We start from the raw sequence: 17,844 nt of genomic DNA, 5'->3' as shown, positions 1-17,844 counted from the left end.
GAAAATAGCCCTCCAGGTCTCATCAGATAATGAAGTCTGTAAATCCTTTTCCCAATCTTTTTAAATTTTGTCTAAAGGAGCCATTCTCAATCCCAACAACAGACCATAAATATAAGATATTGAGCCATTAACAAAAAGTTTCAAATTAAAAATTACATCTATTATGTTCTTATCTGGGTTGGTAAGAAATATATGTAGTTTAGATCTTCAAAAATCTCTAATCTGTAAATATTGAAAAAAGTGGGTATTTGATAGGTTATATTTCACTGAGAGCTGCTCAAAAGAAGCAAGAGTCCCTCTAATAAACAGATCCCGAAATCGTTTAATGCCTAATTTATCCCATCCTCTTAAAAAAACAGATTGGTCGTAGATGGTTTAAAAAAATTAGTAAAAAAAGGACTAGAAAGGGAAAATCTCAATAAACCGAAATGTTTTCTAAACTGTATAGCCAAATCCTCAAAGTGTATTTAACCATCAAGCTGTCAGTTAATTTATTTAATGATAAAGGAAGAGAGGATCCAAGAAGAGAAATAATAGAAAATTTCATGACAGAGTTAGCTTCCAGAAAGACCCATATTGGACAGTCCTCACGATTAATATAACCAGAACATAAGATATCATATGTTAATTGCCCAATAATATAACCTAAAATTGGGTAGAGCAAGGCCTCCTAAAAATAATTCCGATTATTTAGCATATTCACCAAAGCAAACTAACTGGAATAGCAAAAATCTCCATCAGTACAAGAATCAACATGAGAAACATGCACTTGGTTCCTTCAAACATTGCAGTGGTATGCATTTCAAAACTAAGGCACCTATTTAATAAAAATTCAAGCACCAGCGCTCTCAAACATACCCAGTTGAAGCACCAGTTGTTACCCCTAACTTGGAGGTGAAATTCTGGTGTTCTCTGAGATACACTATCACAGGAACTAGCCCAAAGATCACCACAATAAGCAACCTACATAGCTTTTGGGGGAAAAAAAATTCAGATTATTCTGTTGCTATTCAGCATTCATTTCCGGAGGATTAGAATATAAAAGCAAGGACATAATGCTGAAACTTTATAAGACATTGGTCAGACCACACTTGGAGTATTGTGGTCCAGAGGAGATTTACGTGAATTATTCTGGGAATGAAAGGTTTAGCATACGAGGAGCGTTTGATGGTTCTGGGCCTATACTTGCTGGAGTTTAAAAGAACAAGGAGTGATCTCATTGAAACCTATTGGGTGTGAGATAGAGTGCGTGTGGAGAGGACTTTTCCTATACTGGGCGAGTCTAGGTCCAGAGGGCACTGCCTCAGAATAGAAGGACATCTATTTAGATTAGAGATGAGGAGGAATTATCTTTAGCTAGAGGGTGGTGAATCTGTGGAATTCATTGCCACAGAAGGTCGTGGCAGCCAAGCTACTAAGTATATTTAAAGTTGAGACTGACAGGTTCTTGATTCATCATGATGTCAAAGGTTATGGGGAGAAGGCAGGAGAATGGGGTTGAAAGGGATAATAAATCAGCCATGATGGATCAGTTGACATTCGATGGGACGAATGGCACAATTCAGCTCATATATCTTATGGTCTTATTGAAAAATGTTAACAATACATGAAAGCAGTTAACAGATATCATAAGAGAGAAATAAACATGTGCTAAACAACAGAAATGCATAAGAATCAAATTACCTCAATTAACCAAAAGGCTGCACAGCAACTGCAGCTTAAATTTGACAACCCATTAAAGTGTATCAACATTGTGAGCTTCCTGCATATGCCTGCCCCTATCTGATGCAGTGACAGGTACTTGTACAATTTGCCTGCAGCCTAGCAACTGTCCTCTTCCTGATCAATATCCTTCTCCCACCAAGGACTAGCACTGAGAACCAATGTCTGAGCAAAATGTGGCCTTTCAGCTCCAAGAACCAGCTCAATGATGTGTGATCTAGACTCCAGCAGGACTAATCAATTACAGTCAAAGAGGAACAAAAAGTTGAATTCCAAAGCCCGATGCAGAGCTTCTGTCATGCATATCAAGAAAGCTTCCATAGGTCCAGGTAAAGTTCAATTGATCAGAAAGTTGTGGGAAAGCACTCCACTGGCTCGAGCTATAACTAACACTAGGAGCAAAGTTTAAGGCCAAACAACTCATCTGCAGGACAGGCTTTCCTAGAGTGGTATCTGGACCAAACCAACTGATTTGTTAATGAACATTTCTCATTAAGAATGTCCACCGATGAATGCATAAATGTTCAATTTAATTTGCAATTCCTCAGAAAATATAACAATTTTTGCCCAAATGCAGCAGAAACTGGATGACATTTTGGCTTATAAGCAAGATTCATTGCACACAAGGGACAGTTAGACTAATCTTTAAATTCATTGCTTGATCATCACTAGATTCCCAATTGACATACAAGCAATCACTACTAACCAAAAATTAAGTGGATCAATCCCATAAATCTTCTTTGGCAATCCCTTGGGATGAAGAATTTCTTACTTCCACTCTGAGGTGCTTAATGAGGTCAATACTGGAACTTCTGTAGGTGGGATAAGATTGCTCTGAGGATCTTAATAGCATCCCAAATGCAACTCCTCCACTTTAAGTGGTCAAGAGCTAGAGATTCTCAGAAATCAGTGAGGATGTTGTATTTTTTCAAGGCTTTGAGCAAATCTTTGAATTTTTTCCTCTGTCCATATGGTATTGCTTATTGTGACAAACTGTGTCAGGATTCTGATGTTGGCTAGGGAAATGAAATACCTAGCCAATGCAACTGACTAAATGTAACTTGGGTTTCTGTACTGAGGATGTTGGCCTGTGAAAGAGCACTGACACTTGTTTGTCACACATCAAATAAAATTTTGGAGGATTTTGCAGAGTGGTATTGGTGGTGTTTTTCTCATTACTGCAGTGGGTACCCTGGATCTCAAAAGCAGAGAACAGGAATTGCTGGCAATATAAAGCATTGGTGCTAACTGCTTTATATAAAAGATGCCGTGCCATCTTTTGGAAGGATCTTAGACTTGCATTCCCTCCATATGACAGACTACTTGGATTTGGAAGTACATTACTATTCCTTAATTCTCATGGGGTCAAAAATGTCAAACTCCTACTTAACAGCACCAGTGGATTATCTTCACAATATCTGTAGTATTTTGTAAAATACGTCACCTCTACCTCTTCAGGACAATTAGAAATAGAAATTAATTGCTGATCTTCTCAGTAATGTTCACATCCCATGAATGAATCAGCATAAATACACATTAATTTATTGGGCACAGGAAGAACATATTTCCAAAAGAGTGGAGAAAATATTCAGAAATTTTGTTCAAAAATTCATTACAAAATCGTAATCTAATTGCTTTTTCCTTTCTTAATTAGTTTTATTCTCCTTCTTTCCTCTCTGGAAATGAAAAGGCCAAATAAATACAGCATTTGCAGGGATACACCTAGTTGACATTACTTCAACAGTTTTCCTTGCTTACTGCATTAAGATAGCATGACTTTCTGTTTCCTGTAATTTGCAAAAGTGTATGTCTTAAATTAATGAAAAAGAGTGTATTTGATGTTTTGGGCCGAGACTCTTCACCAGGACTGGAGATAAAATGGTGAGGAGTCAAGAGTAAGAAGGTGGGAGAGAGGAGGGAAGAAACACAAGGTGATAGGGGATACGATTTCCAGCATTAGACTGTAAGACATGGGAGCAGAATTAGGCCACTCAGCCCATCGAGTCTGCTCTGTCATTCCATCATGGCTGAACCTGGATCCCACTCTACCCCATATACCTGCCTTCTCACCATATCCTCTGATGCCCTGACCAATCAGGAGACTATCAAATGTACCCATGGACCTGGTCTCCACTGCAGTCTGTGGCAGAGCATTCCACAGATTCACCACTCTCTGGCTGAAAAAATACCTCCTTACCTGTTCTGAAAGGTCACCCCCTCAATTTTGAGGCTGTGCCCTCTAGTTCTGGATAGCCCCACCATAAGAAACATCCTCTCCACATCCATCCTATCCGTCCTTTCAACATTCAGTACATTTCAATGAGATCCCCCCCCCCCCCCGCAACATTCTTCTAAATTCCAGTGAGTACAGGCCCAAATCATCCAAATGCTCCTCATATGTTAACCCCTTCATTCCCAGCATCAACTGCATGAACCTACTCTGCACTCTCTCCAATGACAACACATCCTTTCCGAGATATGGGGCCCAAAACTGTTGACAATACTCCAAGTGCAACCTGACTAGTGTCTTATAAAGGCTCAGCATTATCTCCTTGCTTTTATATTCCATTCCCCTAGAAATAAATGGCAACATTGCATTTGCCTTCTTTACCACAGAATCAACCCGTAAATTAACCTTCTGGGAGTCTTGCACAAGGACTCCCAAGTTCCTCTGCACCTCTGATGTTGAACCTTCTCCCCAATTAGGTAATAGTTAGTACTATCATTCCTTTTACCAAAATGCATAATCATACATTTCCCAACACTGTTTTGCCATTCTTTTTTGCCGATTATTCCAATTTGTCCAAGTCCTGCTGTAATCATATTGCTTCCTCAGCACTACCTCCCTCTCCACATCTTTGTATTGTCTGCAAACTTTGCCACTAAGCCATCAATTCCATTATCCAATTCACTGACAATGTGAAAAGTAGCAGTCCCAAAACTGACCGACGAACACCACTAGTCATTGGCAGCCAACCAGAAAAGGTGCCCTTTATTCCCACTTGCTGCCTCTTGCCTGTCAGCCATTCCTCTATCCATGCCAATATCTTTCCTGTAATGCCATAGGATTTTATCTTATCAAACACCTTCATGTGTGGCACATTATCAAATGCCTTCTGAAAATGCAAGTAAATGACATCCGTTCCCTCTCCTTTGTTCACCCTGCTTATTACTTCCTTGAAGAACTCTTAACAGATTTGTCAGGTAAGATTTCCCTTTACAGAAACCTTGCTGACTTTGACTGACTTTATCATTAACCTCCAAGTATCCCAAAACCACATCCTTAACAATAGACTCCATTTTCCCAACCACTGAGGCTAACTGGCCTATAATTTCCTTTCTTTTGCTTTTCTCCCTTCTTAAGTGGAGTGACATTTGCAATTTTCCAGTCCTCTGGGACCATGTCAGAATCAAGTGATTCTTGAAAGATCAAGACCTGTGCATCCATTATCCCTTTGGCAACATCTCTCAGGACTCTGGAATGTAGTCCATCTGGTCCAGGTGATTTATCCACCTCAAGACCTTTGAGTTTGCCCAGCACTTTTTCCTTTATAATAGTAATGGCACTCACTCCTGCTCCCTGACACTCACGGACCTCTGGCACACTGATAGATAGATAGATAGATAGATAGATAGATACTTTATTCATCCCCATGGGGAAATTCAACTTTTTTTTCCAATGTCCCATACACTTGTTGTAGCAAAACTAATTACATACAATACTTAACTCAGTAAAAAATATGATATGCATCTAAATCACTATCTCAAAAAGCATTAATAATAGCTTTTTAAAAAGTTCTTAAGTCCTGGTGGTAGAATTGTAAAGCCTAATGGCATTGGGGAGTATTGACCTCTTCATCCTGTCTGAGGAGCATTGCATCGATAGTAACCTGTCGCTGAAACTGCTTCTCTGTCTCTGGATGGTGCTATGTAGAGGATGTTCAGAGTTATCCATAATTGACCGTAGCCTACTCAGCGCCCTTCGCTCAGCTACCGATGTTAAACTCTCCAGTACTTTGCCCACGACAGAGCCCGCCTTCCTTACCAGCTTATTAAGACGTGAGGCGTCCCTCTTCTTAATGCTTCCTCCCCAACACGCCACCACAAAGAAGAGGGCGCTCTCCACAACTGACCTATAAAAAATCTTCAGCATCTCACTACAGACATTGAATGACGCCAACCTTCTTAGGAAGTACAGTTGACTCTGTGCCTTCCTGCACAAGGCATCTGTGTTGGCAGTCCAGTCTAGCTTCTTGTCTAACTGTACTCCCAGATACTTGTAGGTCTTAACCTGCTCCACACATTCTCCATTAATGATCACTGGCTCCATATGAGGCCTAGATCTCCTAAAGTCCACCACCATCTCCTTGGTCTTGGTGATATTGAGACGCAGGTAGTTTGAGTTGCATCATATCACAAAGTCCTGTATCAGTTTCCTATACTCCTCCTCCTGTCCATTCCTGACACACCCCACTATGGCCGTGTCATCAGCGAACTTCTGCACATGGCAGGACTCCGAGTTATATTGGAAGTCTGATGTGTACAGGGTGAACAGGACCGGAGAGAGTACGGTTCCCTGCGGCGCCCCTGTGCTACTGACCACCGTGTCAGACCTACAGTCTCCCAACCGCACATACTGAGGTCTATCTGTCAAGTAGTCCACTATCCAATCCACCATGTGAGAGTCTACTCCCATCTCCGTTAGTTTGTGCCTTAAGATCTTGGGCTGGATGGTGTTAAAGGCACTAGAGAAGTCAAGGAATGTAATCCTCACAGCACAACTGACCCCCTCTAGGTGAGAGAGTGATTTGTGCAGCAAATACGTGATAGCATCCTCCACTCCCACCTTCTCCTTATACGCAAACTGAAGAGGATCCTGGGCGTGCCTGGTTTGTGGCCTCAGATTCTGTATTATCAGCCGCTCCATGGTCTTCATCACGTGCGACGTCAAGGCAACAGGTCTGAAGTCATTCAACTCCTTTGGTTGTGGTTTCTTCGGTACCGGGACAATACAGGATGTTTTCCACTGTCTGGGTACTCTTCTCTGCTCCAGGCTCATGTTGAAGATGTGCTGTAGTGGTTCTCCCAGCTCAGTCGCACAGGCCCTCAGTAATCGTGGGGAAACTCCATCCGGTCCAGCCGCCTTGCTGGTACAGATCTTCCTCAGTTGACCTTCCACCTGTGCAGCCGTAATCCTGGGCGTGGGCAAGGTCTCCTGTGAGTGGCGGATAGTGTCTTCCACAGTGAAGACAGATGCAAAGTACCCATGAAGGTAATCTGCCATTTCTGTTTTCCCCATTACTACTTCACCAGCATTACTTTCCGGTGGTCCAATATCAACTCTCAGCTCCTTTTACTCTTTATATAACTGGAAAAAACTTTTAGTATCTTGCTTCAAATTATTGGCTAGTTTGCCCTCATATTTCACCTTTTCCCTCTTATAGCTTTTTTAGTTGCTTTTTGTTGGATTTTAAAAAGCTTCCCAATCATCCAACTTCCCACTCACTTTTGCTACCTTATATGCCCTTTCCTTGGCTTATGTGCAGACCTTAACTTCCTTTGCTAGCCACGGTTGCCTAGCCCTGCCATGTGAGAATAACGTCTGTGGGATATTTCCATCCTGCGGCTTGTGAACTATTCACAGAAACCTCAGCCATCTCTGCTCTGGCATCATCCCTGCCAGTATCCTCCTCCAATCCACCTGGACAAGCTCTTCTCGCATGCCTCTGTAATTCCCTTATTCCATTGTGATACTGATACATGTGACTTATGCTTCTCCCTCCCAAACTGCAGTATGAATTCAATCATATTATGACCACTGCCTCCTAAGGGTTCCTTTACGTTAAGCTCCCTAATAAGATTTGGTTTATTACAAAACATCCAATCTAAGATAGCCTTTCCCTGAGTAGGCTCAAGCTGCTCTAAAAAGCCATCTCCAGGGGATTCAACAAATTCCCTCTCATACGATCCAACACACCGACATGATTTTCCTAATCCCCTTGCATACTGAAGTCCCCCATTACAATTGAGACATTACCCTTATTACATGTCTTTCTATCTCCCTTTGCCATCTCAACCCCACATCTTGGCTACTATTTGGAGATTTTCTCTTGTGTCTTAAATTAAGTGTGCTTCATTTGCAATTGCACCTAGAGCTGTGACGCATACTAGATTCTGCACTGAGACTATTCTTTAATCCATTAAGTTAAACATCACAATCCTGCAGAAAGAGACTATCTTAATTACATAGTAGAAAAATTGGTATCAATTATAAGCAACAATGCTCAAATATATTACTAATTTGTTCTAAAGTTAAGCATTGGAAAGCCTTCCAAATTAATGAAGTTGAAAACTACTTACTGGTTTACTTGTAAGTTCACCCTCTTTTGATAGAAATACTATCATAAACAACAAATACACAACCATGGTTCTTGTATGCACGGGAGGGTGGGGATTCCAAGCATCAGAAAGAACACTGACCCAGTTAACCTTACAGAGTAAAGTTCCCAAAAACAGGAAACAACTCTTTGGACTTCCTCTCTCCACCTGAAAGAGAACAAAAATAAGGATTATTCACAACTAAACATGAGGAATAAACATTGACCGTCGGCATATTTCTTTGCACTATGACAATGTGACTGCCAATGGCAATGCATAAAGAACACATGTTTTACACAGATCACTAAAGCTCTTTTGAAACCCAAATCTAAAGGCTGTCTGGGAAAATTTCAATAAAAAAAAAGCACAGGACACATGTAGATCTTCAGCAACAGTTTATTTCACGATACGGATGCATCCTGTAAAATCAGAAATCAGAAGGCAGGTCGTGCCTTACGAGCCTGATTGAATTTATTGAGGATGTGACTAAACACATTGATGAAGGAAGAGCAGTTAATGTAGTGTATATGGATTTCAGCAAGGCATTTGATAAGATATCCCATGCAAGAGGCATATAAGATGATGAGAGGTATTAGAATCAGGCTTAACATCACAGGCATATGTCATGAAAAATATTAATTTTATGGCAGCAATACCATGAAATACATGATAAATAAATATAGAGAAAAAATGAATTACTGCAAGTATGTATATGTCTATTAAATAGGTAAATAAGTAGTGCAAAAAAAAAGTGAAGTAAAAAATTAATGAGGTAGTCATGGGTTCAACGTCCATTTAGAAATCGGATGGCAGAGGGAAAGAAGCTGTTTCTGAATCGCTGACCGTGTGCCTTCAGGCTTCTGTACCTCCTTCCTGATGGCAATAATGAGAAGAGGGCATGTCCTGGGTGGTGGGCCTTCTTAATGATGGACACCGCCATCCTAAGGCATCACTCCTTGAAAATGTCTTGGAGTCTATGGAGGCTAGTAACTATGATTGAGCTGACTAATTTTACAAGTTTCTTCAACTTATTTTGAACTGGTGCAGTACCACCCACCCCTCCATATTAGATGATGATACCGTTACTAAGAATGCTCTCCATGGTACATTGGTAGATGTTTGAGTGTTTTAGTTGACAAACCAAATTTCCTCAAACTCCTAATGAAATATAGCCACTGTCTTGTCTTCTTTGTAGCTCTACCGATATGTTGGGTCCAGGTTAGGTCCTCAGAGATACTGACACCCAGAAACTTGAAGTTGCTCACTCTCCACTTCTGATCCCTCTATGAGGATTGGTTTGCGTTCCCTTGTCTTACCCTTCCTGAAATCCATGATCAGCTCTTTGGTCTCGCTGACGTTGTGCAAGGTTGTTGCTGCGACACCACTTAACTAACTCATATATCTTACTCCTGTACGCCCTTTTGTCACCATCTGTAATTTTGTCAACAATGGTTGTATCATCAGCAAATTTATAGATGGCATTTGAGCTATGCCTAGTCACAGTCGTGGGTGTAGAGAGAGTAGAGCAGTGGGCTAAGCACACATTCCTGTGGTGCACCAGTATTGATTGTCAGCAAGGTGTAAAAAAACAGAACCTTAAAATCTGATTAATTACATTAAGTGGTATTGCAAAACACTTAACAATAAGTTAATTATAATGTGTAATTTCTGAGCTTGAACACTGGCACCTGGTTTAAAAAAAACTTAATTGATGAAAAAACATTCACATGCTCAGCCATTGTGAAACACATCCATTCATCTGAACTCTTATTTTTCATTTCAGGATGTATCTCGAGAAGTGATGCAAGAATGAACACTTCTGGCCTCAACAAATTATAAGATTAACAAACAACACAAATATATACCTGCAATCAAAACCTATAAAATTAAAAATTTATAGCAATAAATTGAGTTACATTTAACTTTGATTGAGAAAAACTAAAATGCAAACATATAAAATCTTTTAAAAATTTTCATTAAATTACCTACTTTAAAGAATTCTTCCATCAAGGCTTGATCAGGATACAACTCTCCCCATGGTAATTTGGAATATTCAGAATGATAGGTGTACAAAATATACTCTGGTATTTTAGGTATAGTGCAAGTTTCACAATAATACATCAAGTGGAACCATAGAGCTCCTCGTTGGCCAGGAATTAGTTTATCTGTAAAGGAGAAGTGTGTAGTAATTTATGCAACTGAAGCTAGGAAAGCTTATTTTCGTGTTTTTTTTCTCATGTAATTTTCAATGACCTCATGAATGAAACGCCAAGATGGCCTGATAATACAAAACTATATCCACGTCACTTCTTAGTATTAGTGTTGTGAATTACTTGGTTCTTGGGGCATACACTAAGAAATCACACCCTCTTCATTTTATAATATCTAAAAATAATGCGTATTCCTTTTAGCCCACCTCTCTACAAAATGAAAGAACTTACCCAACTAAATTACAGCTTACCTTTTAAACTCTGATGCAGGTAATCAACACATTTTGTAAACAGCTTCACCATTCCAGAAGCAATTGGAGTGTCAATCTCTAACCAAGGATAGGAATAGTTATTGCTGTAAATGAAAACATTACATGAATGCTAATTGACATAGGGGTAGTGGGCAAGACCTATAAAATTAAACATTTATAGCAATAAATTAAGCTGAATAGGTTTGATTTTGATTGTGGAAAAACTAAAATGCATACATATAAAATTATATAAAAACAAGTTTTCATTGAATTACCTACTTTAAGGAACTCTTCCATCAAGGTTTGATGTAAATTGCTAATGCTATCAAAATGTTTTCTATGATAATTATAAGTTATCACTTACTTTATAGGAACAAGCAGAATGACTTGTTCCTATAGAGTACTTAGTCTTACAAAGACTTACTGTACAATCCCAAACTAAAAGCCCTGGATGAACCAAGAGGTACATCATCTGCTGAAGGCTAGATCTGTAACATTCAAGTCTGGCAACCCAGGCCTGTACCAGAAAACCAGGTATGATTTGTGGAGGGCTATTTCAAGGGCAAAGAGACAATTTTGAAAGAGATTGAACGTGACATCGGATGCATGTCAACTCTGGCATTACTTTCTACAAAGCGAAACCCAATAGCATGAATGGCAGCGATGCTTCACTACCAGATGAACTCAATGTTTTCTATGCACACTTTGAAAAGGAGAACACAACTACAGCTGTGAAGATCCCTGCTGCACCTGATGACCCTATGATCTCCTTCTCAGAGGCTGATGTTAGGCTGTCTTTAAAGAGAGTGAACCCTCGCAAGGCAGAAGGTCCCGATGGAGTATCTGGTAAGGCTCTGAAATCCTGTGCCAACCAACTAGCGGGAGTATTCAAGGACATTTTCAACCTCTCATTGCAACAGGCGGAAGTTCCCACTTGCTTCAAAAAGGCAACAATTATACCAGTGCCTAAGAACAATAATGTGGACTGCCTTAATGACTATCTCCCGGTAGCACTCACATCGACAGTGATTAAATGTTTTGAGAGGTTGGTCATGACTAGACTGAACTCTTGCCTCAGCAAGGACCTGGACCCACTGCAATTTGCCTATCGCCACAATAGGTCAATGGCAGATGCAATTTCAATGGCTCTCCACATGGCTTTAAACCACCTGGACAACACAAACATCCATGTCAAGATGTTGTTCATCAACTATAGTTCAGCATTTAGTACCATCATTCCCACAATCCTGATTGAAAAGTTGCAGAACTTGGGTCTCTGTACCTCCCACTGCAACTGGACCTTCGACTTCCTAACCGGAAGACCAGTCTATGCAGATTGGTGATAACATATCCTCCTCGCTGACGATCAACACTGGCACCACAGGGGTGTGTGCTTAGCCCATTGCTTTGCTCTCTATATACACATGACTGTGTGGTCAGGCATAGCTCAAATACCATCTATAAATTTGCTGATGATACAACCATTGTTGGTAGAATCTCAGGTGGTGACGAGAGGGCGCACAGGAGTGAGATATGCCAACTAGTGGAATGGTGCTGCAGCAACAACCTGGCACTCAGTGTCAGTAAGACGAAAGAGCTGATTGTGGACTTCAGGAAGGGTAAGACGATGTAACACATACCAATCCTCAGAGGGATCAGAAGTGGAGAGAGTGAGCAGCTTCTAACCTGGTCCCAACATATTGATATAGCTATAAAGAAGGCAAGACAGCAGCTATACTTTATTAGGAGTTTGAAGAGATTTGGCATGTCAACAAATACATTTAAAACTTCTATAGTTGTACCGTCGAGAGCATTCTGACAGGTTGCATCACTGTCTGGTATAGAGGGGCTACTGCACAGGATTGAAAGAAGCTGCTGAAGGTTGTAAATCTAGTCAGCTCTATCCTGGGTACTAGCCTACAAAGTACCCAGGACATCTTTAGGGAGTGATGTCTCAGAAAGGCAGCGTCCATTATTAAAGACCTCCAGCACCCAGAGCATGTCCTTTTCTCACTGTTACCATCAGGTAGGAGGTACAGAGCCTGAAGGCACACACTCAGCAATTCAGGAACAGCCTCTTCCCTTCTGCCATCCGATTCCTAAATGGTTATTGAACTTTTGGACACTACCTCACTGTTTTTAAAATATACAGTATTTCTGCTTTTGCACGATCTTTTAAATCTATTCAATATACGTAATTGATATACTTATTTTTTAAATTTTATTTACTATTATCTTTTTCTCTGCTAGATTATGTATTGCATTGAACTGCTGCTGCTAAGTTAACAAATTTCACGTCACATGCCAGTGATAATAAACCTGATTCTGATTCTGAATAGCATTTGCATTTATAAAGTAGTCCTTGGTATAGCCAGCCATATTTTCAGTCCAGTTTTTGGATTATGAAGATAGCTACTGAGACCAATAAGACCGTGACTCTGAAACAGATAGACTAGGAGGTGCTTCATGAATTGAACAGGTGAGTTGATTGGCACTGGTACACTCCTTTCCCTAGTTACAAAGCGATTCTATAATTGTTTGGAAGATGCACCTTAAAGTTCTCAATACCACCCTGGATATTTTTCCTTCATTTTGAGCTATCATTGGCCAAGGATTTCCATATATCAGTGAGATTGTAACACATTTTCCAAGATAACTTTGAGAATATGATTGAATTGTTTCCTCTGCCTTTCCAGTAATCTTTTCTCATGAAAATGTTTGAATCAATTTGGGAATCTGATGAAGGCCAAATGAATGGAGCTATATCAGGTATAATTTTTGAGGATATTGGCCAGAGGGGGGAAATTAATGTTGATTAGCCTATCCTGCTAGAGATTTGAATGCTACATTAGAGGACATTTAGGCATGGGTAAGTGATGCTGGTTTTGATAGCATTCTGTGAAAGTAACAGAAACTCCTGGACAGATTAGCCTGATTGTACGCCAGGACGGATGTAATCAGGGAGATAGGTGATTGTATCTGTTTGAAGTGAGGATGAAAAAGGCAGGCGGGAGAGATTTTAGGAGAGTAGGGCTAACAAGTAACAGTGAGCAACTAAACAGGTTTAGTTTAATGAGTCAATTAATTTCATCATCCTGATGATGTTGAAAAAAAAGTAATCCTTCAAGACCACTTGAACCCAGGACTGGAAGTTGATTTGAATGCTACAGCTGATCCAAGACAGTGGAAAAATGTTAATAGGGAAAGCGGCAGAAACTTTTGTAGCTAATGCAAATAAATCAATTTATTATTCCGTGAGTCAAATCAAAGGAGTTGCAAAATACCGGAGGAACTCTACAGGTCAGGCAGCATTCATAGAGGGAAATTAAAGGAGTTGCATCATTGGTTATTGGAAGATGCATTAAAGGAATGTTTGTAGCGATGTGCTACACACAGTGCTGAAATAACGACACGCAGTCGTTAAATCGTTTCAAGACTAGTTTATTCAAACTTCGCAGCGCGGGCAATCAATCCCTAGCGACTGCCCTCTCCGGGCGGAAATGACATCAGAGGTGCATTACCAAAGTCTCCCCCGGCGCACTGGCTATTTGTGAGCCGGTTTGCCTGTGCAGAAAGCGGGGCGCCACATAACCCCCCCCCCCCAGAACCGGCGATAAACCCCCCAATGTCCACAGTCTGGATCAGCCTCTGTTTGGGAGGTCTGCCTCTGCGCCGCGGTGCCTGAACCTCGACCGGCTGCGCCAAATCCGCATGGGCTGGTTTGAGTCGGTCCACCGTGAAAACCACCTCTTTCCCCCCAATGTCCAGAACGTATGTGGACCCGTTGTTGTTGATCACCTTGAACGGCCCCTCATACGACTGCTGTAGCAGTGCCCGGTGTCCGCCCCTTCGTACAAACACAAACTTACAGTTCTGCAGGTCTTTGGGTACATGGGTCAGGGCCTGTCCGTGCTGTGAAGTCGGTATGGGGGCCAGGTTGCAGAACCTTTCGCGTAGTCTGTCCAGGACTGCTGCGGGTTCTTCCTCTTGCCCCCTTGGGGCTGGTATGAACTCTCCCAGGACGGCCAGGGGTGCGCCGTACACCAACTCGGCCGACGAGGCGTGCAGATCCTCTTTGGGCGCTGTATGAATTCCAAGCAGGACCCAGGGAAGCTCGTCTACCCAGTTAGGTCCTCTCAGGCGGGTCATGAGAGCCGACTTCAAGTGACGGTGGAAGCGTTCCACTAGTACGTTCGACTGTGGGTGGTAGACAGTAGTGTGGTGTAGCTGCGTTCCCAACAGGCTGGCCACAGCCGACCACAGGCTGGAGGTGAACTGGGCGCCTCTGTCGGAAGTAATGTGGGCTGGTACCCCGAAGCGTACTACCCAGGTTGCAATCAGTGCTCGGGCACAGGAATCGGCAGATGTGTCGGTGAGCGGGACCGCCTCTGGCCATCTCGTGAACTGGTCTACCATAGTTAGGGGGTACCGCGCTCCTCGGGACACTGGTAGGGGGCCCACGATATCCACATGAATGTGGTCGAACCCCCGGTGGGTGGGTTCGAACTGCTGCGGCGGGGCTTTAGTGTGCCGCTGCACCTTGGCTGTTTGGCACTGAGTGCACGTTCTGGCCCATTCACTGACCTGCTTGCGAAGTCCGTGTCACGCGAACTTGCTGGAGACCAGCCGGACGGTTGTCCTGATAGATGGGTGCACCAAACCGTGTATGGAGTTGAAAACTCGCCGCCTCCAGGCTGCCAGGACGATGGGGCGAGGTTGGCCGGTAGCCACATCGCACAGGAGGGTCCTCTCACCTGGGCCTACGAGAAAGCCCTGCAGCTGCAAACCCGAGACTGTGGTCCTGTAGCTGGGCATCTCGTCGTCTGCCTGCTGCGCCTCCGCCAGTGCTGCATAGTCCACCCCCAGGGACAGGGCCTGGACAGCTGGTCTGGAGAGTGTGTCTGCCACGACGTTGTCCTTTCCCGAGACATGCTGGATGTCCGTCGTGTACTCGGAGATGTAGGACAGATGTCGCTGCTGGCAAGCCGTCCAGGGATTGGACACCTTCGTGAACGCGAAGGTCAACGGTTTGTGGTCCGTGAACGCGGTGAACGGCTTGCCTTCTAAGAAGTACCTGAAATGCTGGATTGCCAGATACAGTGCCAACAGCTCCCGGTCGAAAGCACTGTACTTGAGTTCGGGTGGTCGTAGGTGCTTGCTGAAGAACGCCAAGGGTTGCCAGCACCCCTCGATGAGCTGCTCCAGCACCCCACCGACTGCTGTGTCGGATGCGTCCACCGTGAGGGCGGTCGGAAGGTCCGTTCTGGGGTGCACCAGCATTGCGGCATCTGCCAAGGCTTCCTTGGCTTTAACAAAAGCAGCCACGGCCTCCTCGTCCCAAGTAATGTCCTTGCCTTTACCCAACATCAGGGTGTACAAAGGGCGCATGATACGGGCTGCTGAGGGGAGGAAACGGTGGTAGAAGTTCACCATACCAACGAACTCCTGTAGGCCTTTGACCGTGTTGGGCCGGGCAAAGTGGCGGATCACGTCAACCTTGGCGGGCAGAGGTGTTGCCCCGTCTTTGGTAATCCTGTGGCCCAGGAAGTCGATGGTATCGAGACCGAACTGGCATTTGGCCGGGTTGATCGTAGGCCGAAATCACTCAGGTGGGAGTAGAGCTGGCGGAGGTGGGACAGATGCTCCTGGCGACAGCTGCTGGCTATAAGGATGTCGTCCAAATAGATGAACGCAAAGTCCAGGTCGCGTCCCACCGCATCCATTAGCCGCTGGAACGTCTGTGTGGCATTCTTCAGGCCGAACGGCATTCGGAGGAACTCGAACAGGCCGAATGAGGTGGTAAGTGCCGTTTTGGGGATGTCTTCAGGGTGCACCGGGATTTGATGGTATCCCCGGATGAGGTCTACTTTGGAAAATATTCTTGCCCCGTGCAGGTTTGCTGCAAAGTCCTGTATGTGCAGCACGGGGTAGCGGTCTGGAGTTGTAGCCTCGTTCAGTCTGCAGTAGTCGCCGCATGATATCCAACCCCCAGCTGCTTTGGGCACCATGTGCAGGGGGGAGGCCCATGGGCTGTCGGACCTCTGTACGATCCCCAATTCCTCCATCCTCTTGAACTCCTCCTTCGCCAGGCGGAGCTTTTCCAGGGGGAGCCTTCGTGCGCAGGCGTGGAGGGGAGGTCCCTTGGTCGGGATGTGGTGCTGTACCCTGTGTCTAGGCATGGCTGCCGTGAACCGCGGTGCCAGAATCGATGGAAAGTCTGCCAGGATTCTGGTGAATTCGTTGTCCGACAGCATGATGGAGTCCAGGTGTGGGGCCGGCAACTTGGCTTCACCCAGGGAGAACGTCTGGAAAGTCTCGGCATGTACCAGTCTTTTCCCGTGCAAGTTGACCAGCAGGCTGTGAGCTCGCAAGAAGTCCACCCTCAGAAGTGGTTGGGCCACCGCGGCCAGTGTGAAGTTCCACGTGAACCAGCTGGCGCCGAACTGCAGCTGCACTGTGCGGGTGCCGTAGGTCCGTATTGTGCTGCCGTTTGCGGCCCTCAGGGTGGGTCCTGGCTTCCTGTTGCTGGTGTCGACCAAAAAGCGGCGTCCCGACTGTTTGTCCCAGACGTACAAGAGGCTGTCCTGGTGGCCAGCCGCCATAGTCATTAGCGGCAGCTGGCCCTCGCAGGGTGGGCGTCAACGGCGGGCTTTTGTGCCCCACCGCTGGCGGTAGAAACACCACTGTTCAGTGTCCTCCTCACTCCTGCCACTGTGTTGTGTGCGCCCCACTGCCGGGCCTGGTCTGGTCCACTGTTGGGCGCGTGGCCTGGTAATCTGACCGACGGACGCCACGCTCTCCCTCTTGGCTTTCTACAGCACGTCTGCCCGGGCCGCCACCTTCCGGGGGTCGCTGAAATCTGCGTCGGCCAGCAGCAGATGTATGTCCTCGGGCAGTTGCTCTAGGAACACTTGCTCGAACATGAGGCAGGGCTTGTGTCCGTCAGCCAGGGCCAGCATCTCGTTCATAAATGCTGACGGCAGTCTCTCTCCCAAACCGTCCAGGTGAAGCAGGCGGGCACCCCGCTCACGCCATGAGAGGCCAAAGGTCCCAATGAGCAGTGCTTTGAATGCTTCATATTTGCCTTCTTCTGGGGGCGACTGTATGAATTCCGCAACCAGGGCAGCCGTCTGTTGGTCAAGGGCGCTCACCACATGGTAGTAACTCATGGAATCAGAGGATATCTGCCGAATCTGGAACTGGGCTTCTGCTTGGCTAAACCACACACTTGGTTGCAGCGTCCAGAAAGTCGGCAGTTTCAGCGAAACTGCATGAACAGATGA

At 44.2% G+C, this 17,844-nt stretch overlaps 1 protein-coding gene across 1 annotated transcript in view; it reads right to left on the bottom strand.

Moving 5' to 3' along the window:
- The window catches only part of epg5 (ectopic P-granules autophagy protein 5 homolog (C. elegans)), a 127,041-nt gene that overhangs the window by 21,449 nt on the left and 87,748 nt on the right, over positions 1-17,844 (bottom strand). Inside the window, exons 35-37 of the mRNA XM_073064336.1 lie at positions 10,562-10,665; positions 10,090-10,265; positions 8,083-8,268 (exon numbers count right to left, since the gene is read on the bottom strand). Of these exons, the coding sequence (XP_072920437.1) occupies positions 8,083-8,268; positions 10,090-10,265; positions 10,562-10,665 (466 nt within the window). The remainder of the gene's footprint in view (positions 1-8,082; positions 8,269-10,089; positions 10,266-10,561; positions 10,666-17,844) is intronic.

Source organism: Hemitrygon akajei, chromosome 13 (assembly GCF_048418815.1).
Source record: "Hemitrygon akajei chromosome 13, sHemAka1.3, whole genome shotgun sequence".
Taxonomy (NCBI): Eukaryota; Metazoa; Chordata; class Chondrichthyes; order Myliobatiformes; family Dasyatidae; genus Hemitrygon; species Hemitrygon akajei.
Note: the sequence above shows the minus strand (reverse complement) of the source record. Positions and strands in the feature narration are given on the sequence as shown.